The following is a 17,501-nucleotide window of genomic DNA, read 5'->3' on the forward strand; positions in this document are numbered from 1 at the left end:
ATTTTCCTTTTTGTTTTTTCTTTTAATCAACATAAAGAGTATTAAAACAATACCTTAATGCATGGTATTATTGTTAATACGCCAAGCACAACACTAAATCAAAACAAAATTTGGATACATGCTTCAAAATCGTCAACCAAAATGGCTTAAAAAAGCAATTCTTCAAGCATTTTTATCCTAAAAATTGCATTAGTTTTTCCAAATAAGACAACTACTTTTCACTAAATTATCTGTACAACAAATGAGGTAACTATAAGCGCACAAAGGCTTTGTCAGGTTTGTGTAATTTGTATGTGATCCCCTGTACTGGTCAGTGGTGGCACTGAACACAGGCGGTGAAAAGTAGAACACAAATCAACAGCCATTTTTTATCGTCAAGTAGTAATCACCCACTGTCAAGAAGACATGTTCTCCCAGTGTCACTTCCACTGCAGGCTGATTTTCAATGCAACCAACTTCCATCTGCAACACAAAAGGAAAGAAGAAAGACAATTGAGGCAAAATACTACTCATGGGTGTCGGCCAACCACACTAGAATCTTACTGATGTATGTTACAATTGATGAGCAAAACAGACCTTGCCATGTCCATGCTGAAACTCGGATTTCAAAGAAGAGTGATCCCTTGATAGCAGGTAAGTCTGCAGGCCTTGCGCAAATTTTGTATTTCCTGCAACCATTGAATAATGCAGTAAGAGTAGAGAGAAAGACAGATGAGAAAAGAAAATTTCAGCTCTGTGACAGCAAAACATGATTTGATAAAACGCAGCCTAACCTGCATATAATGCTAGAATAGCCTTTGACATGAAAAATAAGGCTGGTCTAGCCAAGCTTATTTTAAATGACATGTTAGAGATGCCTTCAAAATTCTCTTCACAAAGCACAACCTGCAAATTTTTTTGAAGTAAAACAATTGAATATAAACACACAAATTCTACAAGCATAATCAATGACAAATAGCTACTGTAATGCAAATTCAAAAAAGGGGCAAAATCTTTTTTTTTTTTTTTTTTTTTGGGAGGGGGAGGGGGGGATAACATCTGAAAAGAAAACACGATAACGCGTGTCCACTACAGATTTGGAGGTATTCCAAACCCAAACTGAACAAACTTACTGTATGCAGCGGCATCATATTAGAAGAAAGCAATGGAGATCCAATTGTATCCCTAATGTAGGATTCCTGCCATAAGATACAAACTTAAGCTATTATATACAGCACACTGCAAATTACGATTTATGAGAAGTTAGGCATCACAATGCCTGACAAACAATGCAAATCGTGTGCCTTATTTAGAGGGACTGGCACTCTCTCAGACAAAAAAATATTTCACAAATATATGATACAAGTACACACTCTTGCTCTCATGCACAAACAGCTCCATTCCTAGCAAAGAAATCTAGTTAAGGGATTTACCTGTAATTGGTAATTAATGATTATATTAAACAAGTGGTAAAATGTCCTCAATATTTCACCAAGAGATCATTATGTTCTCATAAAAATTGTTACTAGCATGAGATTCTCATTCCAGCAAACATAGGAATTGAGAAAAGACAAAGTTCATAACTTGTTTGACAAAAAAAAAAAAAAAGAATTACCTGTGAGTTCAAAACTTGTTGGATGACTGACTTATCTTCATCCAATGACTCAAAGTAGACCTCCACCATATCCGTTGGTTCAAGGCCAGCTTTCTTTCGTAATTTCTGGATTCTATTAACAACCTACAATAAATCAAGTTAAAAAAGTGCAATGCATCAGAAATAGTTTAGATATTGGCACTTCCAAAGAATTTAGTACTATAAACTTTTAATTGCCTGTTTCCATATCAAAGCAACGAATTTAGCTAACAACAATCTGGTCTGGCATTATCAACCAATAAAGGTTATCATATTTCCACAAACACAATTGCTAAACTAACAAGAACTGAAAGCAGAGGAAAAAATACCACATTTTTTAACTAGATTGACAAAGTGATTAACATGATGATTTATTTACCTCACGTGCAACACCAGCTTCAAACAATGACTCGTCAGGACGTAAATCCAAAATCACCAAAACATCACCTACGACAAAGAAATATGAGAAAAAAATGTGTAACCAAATATGGTACTTCATGGGGGAGGGAGAGAGTCTTCTCCAGTTCAATATGCATAAATCACCAATCAGAATGTAATTAATAATCCTCACCATCTCCAACAGCATCCATCTCTTTATCTGTCATGCCATCAGGACGTTTGAAATCCCGAACAACCTGAAAATTTTTGAAACAAATAAAACATTTATTTACTCAGTATATCTTATACCAACCACCTTTCTTGGTGAAGCAATTACATACAGCCATCATCATATATTCAAATGATGTAGAAACTTTAAGCAATCCCAGAGGAAGTAGCCTCCATCTCTCATTTCAAAAATGTATAGAAGCACAAACAAAAACTCAGCAGTTCTGGAAACAGCTACTCACTAATTTCCATGAAAATTGTATGAAGTATTCCTATTTGTCCACTTAGGAAAACATTTATCCTTCCACGATGTTTCAAATGATGCCATCACTATAAAGACTAAAGAAAGAGATGGAGCAAAACAATTTTGACAAATACATTGAACGAAATGCTAACTAATCTACCAGCATAAGTTGGCCCACCTTAATATCAGTCCTCTTCAAACAGTGTGTAGCAATAGTCACCTCTCCAGCTTCCTCAAAAGCTAAGATATCTTCCTGAGACATTGCTTTGACTTCCTTGGCAACAACTCCCATAGATTTCCCTAGTCGCTTGCCTAATACACTACAACAAATAAGCAAATAATATCAGATGAATAGAGTTCATTCTGTAACCTTCTGCCTCCTCTCAAAAAAAGGGTAGAAGGGGCAGTGGGGAATAAAGGGGCCAATAGAATAATTCCTTGCATACCTAAAATCAGGCTCTGCACGTAAAGAAGCGTACTTCAAAGTGTCATTGCATGGAACAAGGGACCTTATATTGAGCTCCTCCAATACATACTATAGTAAAAGAACATGGGAAAAAAAAGATGAGCAAAATTAGACACAATGAACAAGGAAAATATTGCCCAACCATTAAATTTTTATTTCGATTGTAATGAGGTAAGATAAACAAAAAAATGGGCAACAGCTAAAATGAAATTTACCAAATTGCACTGAACAACAGAAGGTTTCTTTATTTTTTTTCCATTTGATATAAAAAAGAATAGCAGCAAAAGAAGGAAAACAGCATTTCCTATCAGTACTACTAACTACAAGGACATTATAATTAGAACTCCAAGAATGACAGGAAGAAACAATGTTGATAATTGGCCTCAATTGCCTCCTTGAAAACTAGAAGAATTCCGAGTATAGATAATGATCAACAGGGAATAACAAGAGAGAACTAATAGAAGGAGGGGCATTCATTATACCGAGAGTGGCAAAAGGACTAAACAAAAGGTTCTACACTGTCAACGCACCTCTCTTAGTTTCCCAGCAATGTCATCAAGAAAGTCTTCGTCTTTATGAACAACTACCATCTCCCTACAATTACAATGAGGAAGAGAGTAAAGAAAGAGCAGCAGCACATAGCTAACAGAAATATGAAGCAAAAAATAGCTTATAAGCAGACCTTAGAGGTGTTTTGAGAGGCCTGTTATGACGCTCACGAATGTTGCGGGCAAGATCGATTATCTTCATCATCCTTGCCACGCTTTCTTCAATTCGCTCCCCTCTCTAAGATGGCAGTTGCATTTAATTCAACAAAGCAGCCAAATAATTAATTTAGAGAAGTATAATACAGCTGTATAATAAAAGAATGAAATGTCCATACTTCTCAGACAACTCCAACTAAAAAACTTAGGGATCAAATCATTCATGAAGCCATTGACCAATGAACCATTAATGAGTTATATATACCAATCAATATTAGCATAATTACAACAAAGATGAACAATACCTTTCCTTCTTCTTGAGGAAAACTACAATAATGAATGCTTTCCTCTGCTCCATCACAAACTTTTCGCATATTTTGATAAAGAACCTCAGTGAAGAATGGCGTAAAGGGAGCCATAACCTTACATGCAGTTAGAAGCACCTGAAACCATAGTACAAATTCCTCAGCATATAATTAATTCTTAGACTGTTGCTGAACACATGATAGCAGGTTAGATGTAAGGAGTTTCCATTAAGAAAACCAGATGCTAGTACGTACATTATAAAGAGTAGAGAGAGCCATGCGGCAGTCTTCCTCTCCAGTACGGCCTTTTAGTCTCTTACGGTTGAATCTCACGTATATATTCGTAAGATTATCAAGAAACTTCAATAGATATGGAACCACCTAAAGCAATGTAACCATATATATATTAGTCTTTTACCATGTGACAGAACATAAGAACCACAAACTAGAACATAGAATCTATCAAAAAAAGGCATCTCAAACAATATAAGGTAATATGGTAGCATACTAGTCACAATTTCCAAAACCAATTCAATCTCTTTCAAAGTATAACAGAATCAATATCAGCTTTGCTGAAAGTATTAATCTCATCACTATAGTAATACATAGTTCTTAAACCTTAAAAAGCTGGTATGGGCTGTCAAAGTTGCCATGCTGACGCTAAATTGGAATGCTCAAATTACAATTAAACTGTGAAATCTATATCTAAACCTAGAAAAATGTTAGCAATTATTTCAAAACTGAGTTTGGTATTATTTTTAAGGATTCTCAAATCAGTATATATTTAAGGAAATTCAGAAAGGAATGTTGGTTTGTAGACAGAACCGTGTAAAGTCGATATCCGTCCATTTCTTCACGAACAAAGTGAACAAGACTCTGAGTCGCAGAGTTTATCCATTGGTCAAGCACATTAGATGACTTCTGAAGAATGGTGAGATCAATAGGAACAAATGGCGCACAACCCTCATACTCAAGTCTTTTTGCATTCTGAACAAGGAACCTATATGCATTATACCATGGGAGGAAGACATCTTTGACCTGGGTAGAGATCAAGATAAGAAATTAAGAAAATGCAGGTAGGAAAAGTGCAAAAGAACACAAAAATAAAAATATAAAGAAATGATGAGATGATACAAAACTCTCCAGAAGCAAAAGCTGGTATGTGATAAAGCACAGAAAATACTCACAACACCAAAAACTCCTTCCTTTTTAAAACGTAAGGTCTCAGCCCGAACAACTGGGGAGTTTATAAGGTACAATCTTAAAGCATCCTGTAAAATTAAAAAAGATTTAAGGGACTGATGAGTAAAACAAATTATGTAACCAGAAAGAAATAAATAAAGACCACAAATGAGAAACTGGCCTAAATGTAGTGAATAGAAATAGAAAAAGATTAAAAGAGAGATATGCTAAAAAATGACTTACAGCCCCATAGTCATTAATCACTTCCATGGGTGAAGGGTAATTTTTCAATCTTTTACTCATCTTCTTTCCATCTTCGGCAAGGACAAGCCCATTGCAAATAAGATTTCTAAATGCAGGTTTCCCGAATAATGCAGTTGACAACACCATAAGAGTGTAAAACCTGCAAGGTGTAACAGAAGAAATAAAGTTCCAAAACTAAACTTCATTCCAGAAACTTCTGTGAGGATAAAACAAGGGGAAAACTGATTCATATAGGTACTTAAGCAAACTGTTACTGAAAAGTAATTAATTGTTTGATAACAACAATTGATGACACCACAACAAGAAATAAATAACAAACAAATGCATCCTCCTGCATGCAATCCAAAATAAATAAAAATTAAAAATTAATTTTGACATCACTGCTGGAAAGCAGCATAAGGAAAAACAATAAAAAAAAGGTCTGTCGTAGAATGAGAATGAAGGTCTGTCACAGGTTATCAATAAGACGGTAATTGAAGCATGGACTAATGAATTAAGATGGCAATCTAAACTTCATAAGTACATATCCCCCAAGAGAAAACATTAAAGGGTTGTAACAAAATATAAAATGCTTTGGCATTAATCATGCATGTCAAATAAATTTAAAAGCAACAGTTAAATCAAGACAAAATCAGCTACTCAAAGGCTTGTTAATTTTGTTTGCAAACAGTTAAAGTGCTTAAGACATCAGCTATGATCCAAATGTATTGCGAAACCTGGTAATTATCATGAATAACAGATCTAAAAGTAAGGAACGAACCATCCACGAGTTTGATCTAGCCCCTCAGCCACAAAATGCCCAGGAAAATTTTTCTCAAAAAGTTCAACATTTTCAAATGGATAATGGATGTAAGCATAAGGCATCGATCCACTCTCAAACCAACAATCAAATACCTGCCAAAATAATTCCACATAACTAAACTGTGTAAAAACCTGATGATACTGCGTGAAGACATAAAGTGAAATGAACAACTAACAAATGATGATGTTTTGCAGATGCTAAATCTAAAAATTTAGAACTCCAACCCAAGAATTAGAATCAGCCCAAAATTAACATTGATCAAATTTTAAGATGGGGTTGGATGTCAGCAACTTAAAATCTGATGAGTTTGTAATGATAGCAAGAGCTCTTCGCATCAAAACAACGAAACTTCAGTAGCCTTACATCATCAATACGTCGAAGCACACCAAACTCTGGGCCACGGGTAGAAGGTATAGTGATATGATCAATATTGTGACGATGGAGATCAAAGACCTGAAATAATAAAATTAAATTACACATAAAGGCACACATGTCTAAGCCCAAATATATTTATATCAGTAGAAAAACAAACAATGTAAAATTTCCAAGAGACCTAAATTAGAAAAAAAAAAAAAGTGAAACACAATATTGAATTCAACACAAAAATAAATTTAGTGGACCCTGCCCCCAAAGCTACAATAATAAGGTAACGCCAGGCCAGATACAAACTGCGACACTGTCCACCATTTAAAATTTCAAACAATGCTTGCAATTAATTACATAAGAAGGTACCAAACAATTGGCAATTTGAAACATGCAGGCCAACTCCTCAAAGCACAGGGATGAATTAATAAATTAATATTTCTTTCTCTTTATATCACAGGCCAAGACTGCAGTGAAACACCCACTACACATTGTATGTCCAAGACAAGAAATAAAAGAAGGAAAATTTAAATCTATCATGACAACCCCCAGCCAAGGAGAGAAGGAGGACAAAGTGAAGACGAAAGGGAAAAAGATAAAAAGATAGGCCAAAGACACTTGTCTGCCTAAAGAGAGTAGCATCCTAACCATAAGAAAAGTAAGGAAGGAGAAAAATCAAACCTTAGCACCAGAAAGCCTTTCAAGTTTTTCAACAGAATCCATGACTATTACTTCCTCACCATCCTCACTAATCCACACAGGAATTGGAGTGCCCCAAAATCTACTTCGACTAATAGCCCAGTCTCTTGCATTTTCCAGCCAATTGTGAAAACGTTTTTCCTGTAAAATGACAAAAAGCAGGACAAGGTGAGAGTCCCAAAAAATTGACACAAGATTGAAATATTTTCATCGGCTTCAGAGGCATTGTTGAAGCTTTCATTAAGCTAAAATCCAGGCCCATGTAATCAGGATCACTATACCAGACCAATTGAGCTCGTTCGTACAAGTAACAATAAGAAGAATATGAATAGGCAGTGGAGAAAGCCATCTAACCTTCACATAATCAGGTACCCAGTAGGTCTGTTTGTTGTTTTCTAATAATTGCTCTTTCAGTTGTTCCACCCGAACAAACCTAAACATATAACAGAGGGCTTAGCTTAATTAGTATAGAGCAAGCAAAAAAATTATTTCCAAAATCCTTGATACAGACATCAAAGTTCTTTATAGGTAACAACAGAATGTAGAAACAAGTAGAGCAGAGCAAGAAACAGCAATGCAGGAACAATACAAACAGGAAAAAATAAAAAACATCAAACAAACTAGTTCATTAATAGCAATACCCAACCATACAGAGGATACGAGGTTTCAAAGCATTACTTGAGTTTCCAAAGCAAATCAATTCAAATGCCTACCTCCACAAATGGAGTATATGGAACTAACACAATGAAAATTAGACACCGTTACGTCTACAACACCTTTCATAAATCACACAGGAATTAACTTTTGTACAATTTATTTACTCATTATAAACCTTCAGACATCATAATTTAGAACGTCTTCCCTCCTTTTGCACATTCTAACCAACATTTCAAGTCTGCTATCACCCCCATTCACTACCAGTAAATAATTATTCATCCTCCAACTGACTGCAATAGATGATATCAACAATGGTGGAGCTTCTTCCCTGTTCTATATCAACATCAAACCTTGCTGCAGAAGGCAATGCAAAAAATGCAGCATCCGCAAACCATCAAAGCCTGCAGCAGCCTACTCAATCGCGTATAGAAGTGATATGTATACACCAACTCATAGTTGCTCATTTATGCACATATTGACATAGAACTTACCAACCATTAATAAGATAAACTTTCATTTGGAAATATTAATATATCCTTTCTACTTAAAAGAATTTTTAATGACCAATTATGTATATCATTGCATAAAAAATAACAGGCACAGCACAAAAACAATTCAATTTTAATGAGCTTAATTTGATAATTGATGTTGCCAAGAAACACACTAGTCAACTAATGAACCATAAGAGATGAGAAAGCATTTTCCACATCTCTAATTGTTTCAGAAGAATCAATCAAAATTCAACAATATAATTAGCATTCCCTCGTCAATGTATTTGACAATATTACCATCAAAAGGATTGATAACTTAATGAACTAACAACTGGAATTAATGTATGAGTTGATTTTTGGCAAAACAGTAAAGATGAGGCATAGTATAACACTCATTACAGGAGGGTAAATAAAAAACATCAGCCAGTCTTAAACTTATACTTTTATTAAGCAAAGTTATAATACACTGAGATTCTTTCTGAATAAGAGTGATAGAATCAGACATACCAGCTTGGAACAGCTCTATAAATAAGAGGAGTATCAGATCTCCAACAAAAGGGATAAGAATGTGTAAAAGTTCCAAGCTTAACAAGCCTGCCTTTTGCCTGAGAAATTAAGGAGGAGCTTGATAAAAATAAAGATAAAGAAAAGAAAGCATGAAAACATAGTGACGAACAAATTTTAAGACATTTTAACTAGATTCTTTTTTCTTTTTTCGCATATTATGATAATAACAACTATCAGCACTGACTTTAAGTTTTCATCAGAAGCCATGGATCCAACACAAGATCCCTATTATGGAGATATCAACATGATACAAGAGCTCACAAAGTGGTAATAAACAATAATCTCAAGTTCGTCACAGATGCTCAACAAGTTTCCTCTTTGCCTTCTACTATTAATGACTTCAATTAATAATTGACCAAACAAAATAAATAAATAAATAAAAGTTTGCATCAATTTGACCTTCATTGCTTCAATAATATCCTTATCTGCATCCTTAACATAACGCCCACTGAAGTCAGTAATTTTCCCAGTAAAGCAACCATCATCATCAACTGCTACAATCAAATTCTCTCCCTACAGGCCAAAAATAGGTAAATTAATGCTAAAAGTAGAAAGAAGGATGATGTTAAACTGAGTGATAAAACACAATACAAGCTTGGATGCAAATCAGTATGGTGAATAAATGAAACAAAACTAATGCTTCAATTTAATACACTAAATTTCAAAAAAAAAAAAGGAAATAACAAAATGCATTTGTGATAAAGGAAAACAACAGGTGACAGAAAGCATCTGAATTATAATCAAATAGACATGGGAAATTTAAGCAGCATTCCTGCCTCAAGGACCTCAATTCCCCCAAAAGTTCATACATTCATGATAGATAATGGCAGAATGGGTGAGCTGCAGCTCTCTCCCACCATTTTCACTAGAACTTAACCTTTCTTTGGCATTAAGTCTTAAAACACTGATTTAGGGATGAGCTAGTCCTACATTTCAACATCAAAATGTAGGAAAAAGAAGGGAAACTATATGTTCAGAGTCCAAGAAGACAACCAGACCATAAGTTCATAGGGAAAACATTTATCATGAGAAAACCATCATCCAAGATCATCACCTTAGGCATGAGCACCAAAAGAAAAATATGCAACATGCATCAGAACCTATAAATCATAACTACTAAGGTTCAAAGAACATAATACTTAAAGAAAAATATATTCAGAAAAAGCATTTAGGCCAAACCTTATTGATTATTTGGTTCCCAATGCAAACTCGGTAATCATCTTCACCAAATGCAGGAGCACAGTGGACAATTCCAGTACCACTGTCATCTGTCACATAATTGTCAGCAATTACCCTAAAAGCAGCATTCGAGAACTCCAAGAAGTAGTTGAACAATGGTTCATACCTGCAACATATACTTCTTAGTATCTCACTTCAAAGAAACTGGCCTTGGCTCAAAACCATTTTTAAATATCTCAAAAAGCCACCATCACAAATTTTAATGTTCTCTAGACACATCATAATGGGCAGCCAATATCGATTGTCAGTGGTGCAGCTTATCTTTTATATTTACATTGTGCAGCAGATAACATACACTCACAGGCTGCATTTCTTTTCTACTTATGAAGACCAGTAACTTTATAATATAGCATACTAGAGATCACCGAGATGAGATATCTGAAGCATCAAGTTGCCCAAAACTAGAGATCTCCTCATAATAACTTCCGAATTATTTGACGTCCTCTATACAAACAAATCTATGATGAATTTCAATGGATAGCAGGATAAAACATACATCACCATCCAAAACAGAAATCTGACACTACCAACACAATTCCCAAAAGAATTGCCAGGATACAGCCCATATAAAGTTCTTTTATAAAGCCAACTAGGACAAAGTATAGATAACTATTCGCATGAATACTCACTTTGTCCCCACCAGTGAAGCCCCAGAAAATTTGTCTAAGACTTCATAGGAATCTGCTGTAGAATCTTTAGTCTTTTCACCTGAAGATCCTTTGGTCTTAGATTTCTTGGAATCACCAGAAGGTCCTTTAGCAGCATTAGACTTTGGTTTCTCAGTTGGAAGCTCAGATAATCTAGACTCAGCAGCCACATAGATTTTTCCAGAGTACTTATTGCGAGCCTGAAATTTGATTACAAAACCCACATTTTCTTTAAAGGAAAAAAATGTATTCCTTATCTACATTAGCATGTACACACACCCACGTAAAATTTCAGACTCCTTGACTGATATGTCTTAGAAATAACAGAAGATGCCGTTTAAGAATGTCAGCTTATTTATGCCTCATGCATCAATCAAGAAAGTGCTAGGAAGAGGCCTAAAGATTCATGCCGCTCAACATTATTATCCTATCCATTTGTGTAAAAGCATCATAAATGTCAATAGATAAGATACATAACAGCTTAAGGGATAAAACATAGATTAAGCAACTATGAGCAAAGTTAAAAATGATTACAGATGTCCAATCAAAAAAAATTGACTACCAGACGTATGATGAAGAAGCAGGTTAGTCGGTGGAAGATCAAGTAATACAGTATTATGTATTAGCTAAAATTAAGATCATGTATTGCGCCAACCCAACATGCAGTAGATACAACATGATAGACAACTCCATCCATCTTGTGCTTATGACCTTAACAACTAACAGCTGAAAGCTAACAGACCTTCACATAGACAAGGTTGGCATTGACACAAAGTGCAAGATTACTAGGAAGGGTCCATGGTGTTGTTGTCCAAGCCACAAAAGCAGCATTATCTGGAGCACCAACTATGGGAAAAGCGACCATTAATTCAGGATCAGGCACAAGCTGCACATTGAAGTAAGCATTGTTAGACATAACTGGGGTTAAAAAGAAAATAGTATTGGTGTTGATCTTGGAACATTTTCAGAACGCCAACAATAATAAACAATTTGAGAACTAAAAAGACGAAATTATTAGATCAACTTGAGCAAAAATAATTAGAGTGATAATAAAATGATAACAAAATTACCTTGTAGTTCTCACCGGCTTCAAAATTAGATAGCGGGGTCTTGCAGCCAGTGCTGTATGGCATGACCTGCAACACAACATATTAAGGCAGACAGTTTAAAGCAAGGAATGTTTCTAGTCCATTCGCAAGAAAAATGGAATGTAATTGTAAAACAGACCTTAAAGCCTTTATAGATAAGCCCCTTTTGGTAAAGCTGACCAAAAGCCCACCAGACGCTCTCCATAAACTTCAAATCCATAGTCTTATAATCATTTTTGAAGTCAATCCAACGCCCAGTCCTGCTGATGATGTCCTCCCACTCCTCCACATACCTAGTGACTACACTCCTACACTCCTCATTGTACTTATCAATACCCATGTCGAGAACTTGATCCCGGCGATTGATTCCGAGCTTGCGGTCGATCTCGCTCTCGACAGGGAGGCCATGGCAGTCCCAACCGAAGCGGCGGGTGACGTGGTGCCCAGTCATGGACTGGTAGCGAGTGACGATATCTTTAATGGTGCCAGCGAGGATGTGACCGTAATGAGGGAGGCCGGTGGCGAAGGGTGGACCGTCATAGAAAATGTATTCGGGCAGGTTCTGGGTGCGAGCCAGCTGACCCTTGAAAGCATCGATTTGGGACCAGTAGGAGAGGATGTGCTCCTCTTGGGAAGGGAAAGAAAAGTCCTTTCCCTCGGAGACGTCCTCCATTGAAGGTTTTTGACTTGTTTGCTTCTGGGGTAGGGGGTCCGGTCCGGCTGGAGGGTGGAGGCGGAGGAAGACACCACGCGAGTGACCGCTACGAGACGAGAAAATGAAACCAAGATGGGGTTTTAGTACTTGCTATTTTTTTGCTTTTACAAATTGCTCAAGGAATATGGCATCCAATTGAGTAAGAATAACGCACCCATTTACATTTACATTTACATTTATGGCGTAGCATTCGATTTCACCATAACTTATTTTAAAATTTTTCTTGGGCGCAAAGGAAAGGAAAGGAAAGGATCCTCAGGTCATAAACGGGTCAAACACGGCAGGCCCAATGACTTTCTTGTTCAATATTCAGCTAAAGAATGACTAGGTAGAGTCAAATTTCAACATGGGTACTGGATTCAGGTATCTTGTTCTTCCCACACTAGGCTAGGCCCAGATTAAAGCAAAACTCCCATCCACAATGGGCTGAAGAGACCAATTTCTTTGAAACCAATATACAGATTCTATTTGGACCGGACCCAATCCATTCACACTTTTCTTGCTTGACTTGTGGACAAATGGCACATTCTTTCTTGCCTCATGCTCAGATTAATGTCGTAGGGAGTGAGGCAGATTTAAGGAACAGACGATTTTTGTTCTTTCTCAACGTGCTACGCCTATGAATGAGCCTCACTTTTCAATTACATCCTGCTACTTTCAAATCTTTCTTTCCACGGTTAATGTTATTCAAGGATAGGAGAGAGTAAATGGGTGGATTAGGCAGTTTGGTCTACTATACCTAAACACCAAATGAATCAATTATTTTTTAAAAATTAACCAAATATTAAAAAAAAAAAATCAAACATAAAATTGGTTTAGTTGATCCGATTTTAGATCAATGGACCAAACTTTTATCATTTTTTTTTACAAATTATAATATTAAAACTTATAAACTTCATCCATAATTTAATATATATTAAATTAATGATATAACTTATATATTATAATACTTTATATCAAAGCTTGTATAAATAATAATTAATTATAAATAATATATTATAAAATCTAAAGTGATAACTAATAAAGTTATTAAGTATAATCATATAAATGAAGTTTATTATAAATTATAGTAATGCTTATGTATAAATTAAATATATTTATATATAATATATTTATACAATTATATATATATATATATATATTCATAATATTTTATATTACGAAACATTATTAAGGTGTAATAATTATGACATATTAACATGTAGGATATTTACTATAATATATTATAATCTTAATATATAACTTATATCATTTAAAATATATAACTTGTAATTTTGTATTAATATAGATTTATAAATAAATAAATATATATAACTAATATTAAATTATTATGAGTATGATTTGTATACGTACGAATAATATCTTAATAGATTTTAAATATATTAGTAATTAAGTTATTATCAATTCTTCTTAATATATAAAAAATATTATAGATATATATTAATATATAAAAAATAGTTCGGTTTTTTAGGTGAATTGGTCAAAAAATTTAAAATCGAGAACCGATCAAAAAATTAATTAGATCAAATATTTTGGACTAATTAATTCCATGAATCAATTAGACCAAACTATTTTACCTAAATTACATTTTATTTGAATGGATAATTGATCTAAATTGATTTTGTTCACTGGAAGTGCAAAACAACAGCACTTGCCAATGACTAGCAGTAATAGAAGAACTCCTGTTAGACTTGTAAACAGTATGTGAAAGAGTTGTGTAAGTCTTTGCAGATTGTAATTGCTAGTATTCATCCCTTTGCTTCCATTACAAATGCTTTACAAGTGCCAAATGCCAATAGATTGTTTACCACTGGTACATATTTTTAATATTTGATGAAGAAGTTGACCAAAATCCAGGATGACACCAACAAGACTAGGTTTGATTCGTTCATTACTTGATACCGTGAACACAATCCACATGTTAGTGTATGGTGCCTGATATTCTGCCTCTCTTATCCTTAATAAATGAAGTTGGATGCACACCATTTTCATGGTTGATCAATGAATAATGGTGGAAGTTGCGTTTCTTAATTTTAAGATGTGATGACCTCGCAAAGTATCAACAATTGAAAGAAAACAAACAGTAGAAACAGTTGGAAGTTGAACCCTTTGCTCAAACTATTCCTTACAAGACTGAATTCCCCAGGAGTCAAAACTCAAAAACATCTTGCGTCTGTCTATGGTTAGCTTATTATCTTAGCTGCCAGGTAGGCCTACACCGCTCAGTTAGGAATTAGGATGAATACAATTCTATTAAATAATAAATTACTTAATTAATAAATAGTTTCAACACTGAAAATTCGAGTTTGGCAGCATGCACCATCAATTACGTGACATTGAAAAATCCGCCCCCTATATCCTCTAGAAGGAAGGTTGAAAAACTTGTATAAATAGGTGGTCAGCTTTAGGAATGCAATGATGCATTGGTTCAGGTTCACCAATTTGGTTTCGCTTGTATTTCTGGGTTTTGCCTTCTTTCTGTATTTTCACATCTACCCATCTTCTTCCCATCAAAATATGGCAGAAAACGCCCCCAAGTCAGTGTATGAATTCACTGTCAAGGTATTGATTTATTTCTTTTAAGTTATTTCTTCATTAATTTGGATAGGCACTGTTGATTTGCTGAGAGATGAGATCAGAAAGAAAGATTTGTTTTTTATCCTTAAAAGTTGAATTGCTTTCCACAAAGTTTGTTAATTGGCTGCATATTGCTTCCTTTGATGACAAAAACTAGAAGTGGGATTCTTTCTCTTCTTCCTTTTCTGCCAGTGGTTTTGTTAAATAATAAGAAAAGCATGATAGCTACTTTTCAATCTTTGCATTTTGCTGTCCTTCGAATTCTGTTCTGGGTTTACAATGAAATTCTCAAATTTGCATTCATATCAAAGCGTTGTTCCTTTCTACATCATCTTTGAGCTCTTCATTCCTTAGTTTCATTGGTACTGATACAGTTCACGAGTCATGTGCAAGCATTTACCCCATTGCTATTGCAGATTTAGCAGGAAATGCGCAGCATGATCTGATCTCCCTCCCCCGGGCACCCTCTTTTCTAATGTATTCTGATTGGACTCTGTGAATAGAAACAGCATATAACTCTTGAGATTTTTTTTTTTTTTTTTTTTTGCTTCTTTTGTGTGTGCATCTATCTATCATCACTTTTTAATATTGAGTGTTCATTGTATACATCAATATCTGTTTAATTGTTTAATAATAATAATAATAATAATAATAACTCAAACTTCTACTTAATAATATGTTGCTGCTGTCAAATTAATTTGCAGGACATTCGCGGAAATGATGTAAGTTTAAGTGAATACAGCGGGAAAGTTCTCCTGATTGTGAATGTTGCTTCAAAATGGTAATCTGCTTGATCAGTTACATGGCTTGATTTTTCAGCATAACCAATTTCTTATTCTATCTTCAACGATGACTTACACTTTTTAACTATTCATGTTGAACATCATTTTGTGATGTCTTGTTGTCCCTTTTGGCAGTGGTTTAACGCACTCAAACTACAAGGAACTCAATGTGTTGTATGAAAAATACAAAAACCAAGGTCTGTTACTTCTCATAAATTGGAGACCTTCTAATGTCTGTCTAATGGTTTGAAGCCTGTAAATGTTGGAGTGTATTGTCCTGGCAGGATTTGAGATATTGGCATTTCCTTGCAACCAGTTTGCCGGACAAGAACCAGGTACCAATGAACATATTCAGGAAGTAGCATGCACAATGTTCAAAGCAGAATTCCCAATATTTGATAAGGTAAGAAATATGTAGACAACTGTTATGAATACTTATTCTGTGGTAATGTCGTATTCTCTGATTTTCTTGTTCCAGTGTAGTTTTTAGGGAAAAAAAATTACTGTTTCCTATTACAATTGGCAATGTTAGCTTGTTGTAGCTTCCCTCCCTTATCTCCCACCCTATGCCTCCTTGGCATGAAAAGTACACTGATTGATTATATACTACCATGACACAATCTGGATTTTTCTATTTCCTTTTGAGGCAATAGTTTCTCTACAAAGAAGCAGCAAAACTGCTTAGAACTTACAGATTCATGAAAATGCATGCATACCTATGTTTTCTAATACGTAACATCTGGCTATTGTAGGTTGAGGTAAATGGAAAGAATTCAGCACCTCTTTACAAGTTTCTAAAATCTGTAAAGGGTGGATATTTCGGAGATGCTATCAAGTGGAACTTCACAAAGTTTTTGGTAGATAAAGAAGGGAAAGTTGTGGAGAGATATGCTCCAACTACATCACCTCTCAAAATTGAGGTTAGAGCTCTTTTATTTTTTCCATATCACTTGACAGACGCCAGTAAAAAAGTGTAAAATTCCAGCTGATTGTTCCTCGTTGCACTTCTCTCTCGCAGAAGGACATACAGAAACTACTAGGATCGTCTTGATTGTCGAGGTATGAAGCTACCACTTATCTAGCACCACAGATGCTGCAACGGCATAAATCATACAATTTCTCCAGGTCCATAACATGATTTGAGTGATTGCAGCATCTGATTCCACCCCTTTTTTGCTTTGATCTTGCAGCAGCACACAAGGGACATTGCCTGGAACTTCCAGGGAGTACATGGATCTAAAGCTTGGTTAGTGTTTGGCGGGCTTAGATTGGTGGTGTTTATCTCATTGCTATCTAATGTATCAGGATGGATGATTACAAGTTCAACCATGAATTATCTGTGTGGATCTTTTACCCATAGGGTTGGTTGCAAGGCTAGTCATAAAATAATCTGTAATAATTTGTGACAGGTTTTCTCAATGAATCCAAAAACAAAAAACTACTTCCATCAATCATATACTATTTTCATATCCCGGTTAAGATCAGAGTGGC

The 17,501-nt window shown here is 35.0% G+C and overlaps 2 protein-coding genes across 2 annotated transcripts; one reads left to right on the forward strand and one right to left on the reverse strand.

Annotated features, from left to right (window-relative positions):
- Positions 1–94: 94 nt before the first annotated feature.
- On the reverse strand, positions 95–12,772 carry LOC18597418 (tRNA synthetase class I (I, L, M and V) family protein). Its single transcript, XM_007026454.3, has 27 exons — positions 12,076–12,772; positions 11,919–11,984; positions 11,591–11,734; positions 10,831–11,048; positions 10,142–10,307; positions 9,362–9,475; positions 8,903–9,000; positions 7,602–7,680; positions 7,230–7,388; positions 6,549–6,638; positions 6,144–6,277; positions 5,363–5,522; positions 5,125–5,208; positions 4,763–4,975; positions 4,193–4,318; positions 3,938–4,075; positions 3,611–3,714; positions 3,459–3,522; positions 2,909–2,997; positions 2,641–2,782; positions 2,184–2,247; positions 1,992–2,059; positions 1,595–1,717; positions 1,113–1,178; positions 774–885; positions 577–668; positions 95–462 (listed from the first exon to the last, which is right to left on the reverse strand). The coding sequence occupies exons 1-27, from the start codon at positions 12,607–12,609 to the stop codon at positions 355–357; spliced, it is 3,555 nt and encodes a 1,184-aa protein (XP_007026516.3). The 5' UTR covers positions 12,610–12,772; the 3' UTR covers positions 95–354.
- A 1,889-nt stretch (positions 12,773–14,661) lies between these two features.
- On the forward strand, positions 14,662–17,461 carry GPX3 (glutathione peroxidase 3). Its single transcript, XM_007026456.3, has 7 exons — positions 14,662–15,213; positions 15,933–16,009; positions 16,146–16,207; positions 16,295–16,413; positions 16,763–16,930; positions 17,029–17,069; positions 17,201–17,461. The coding sequence occupies exons 1-6, from the start codon at positions 15,067–15,069 to the stop codon at positions 17,059–17,061; spliced, it is 606 nt and encodes a 201-aa protein (XP_007026518.3). The 5' UTR covers positions 14,662–15,066; the 3' UTR covers positions 17,062–17,069; positions 17,201–17,461.
- The last annotated feature ends 40 nt before the right edge of the window (positions 17,462–17,501 follow it).

This window comes from Theobroma cacao, chromosome 5 (assembly GCF_053813885.1).
Source record: "Theobroma cacao isolate CCN51 chromosome 5, ASM5381388v1, whole genome shotgun sequence".
Taxonomy (NCBI): domain Eukaryota; kingdom Viridiplantae; phylum Streptophyta; class Magnoliopsida; order Malvales; family Malvaceae; genus Theobroma; species Theobroma cacao.

Coding starts and splice junctions, on each gene's coding strand:
- GPX3 (XM_007026456.3), top strand. CDS start 15,067: ATGATGCATTGGTTCAGGTTCACCAATTTGGTTTCGCTTGTATTTCTG. Junction 16,010..16,145: donor GTGAATGTTGCTTCAAAATG/GTAATCTGCTTG, acceptor CCCTTTTGGCAG/TGGTTTAACGCACTCAAACT. Junction 16,208..16,294: donor TGAAAAATACAAAAACCAAG/GTCTGTTACTTC, acceptor TTGTCCTGGCAG/GATTTGAGATATTGGCATTT.
- LOC18597418 (XM_007026454.3), bottom strand. CDS start 12,609: ATGGAGGACGTCTCCGAGGGAAAGGACTTTTCTTTCCCTTCCCAAGAG. Junction 9,476..10,141: donor GGAACCAAATAATCAATAAG/GTTTGGCCTAAA, acceptor TTTGGCCTGTAG/GGAGAGAATTTGATTGTAGC. Junction 2,998..3,458: donor TTGCTGGGAAACTAAGAGAG/GTGCGTTGACAG, acceptor CTTTTACTATAG/TATGTATTGGAGGAGCTCAA.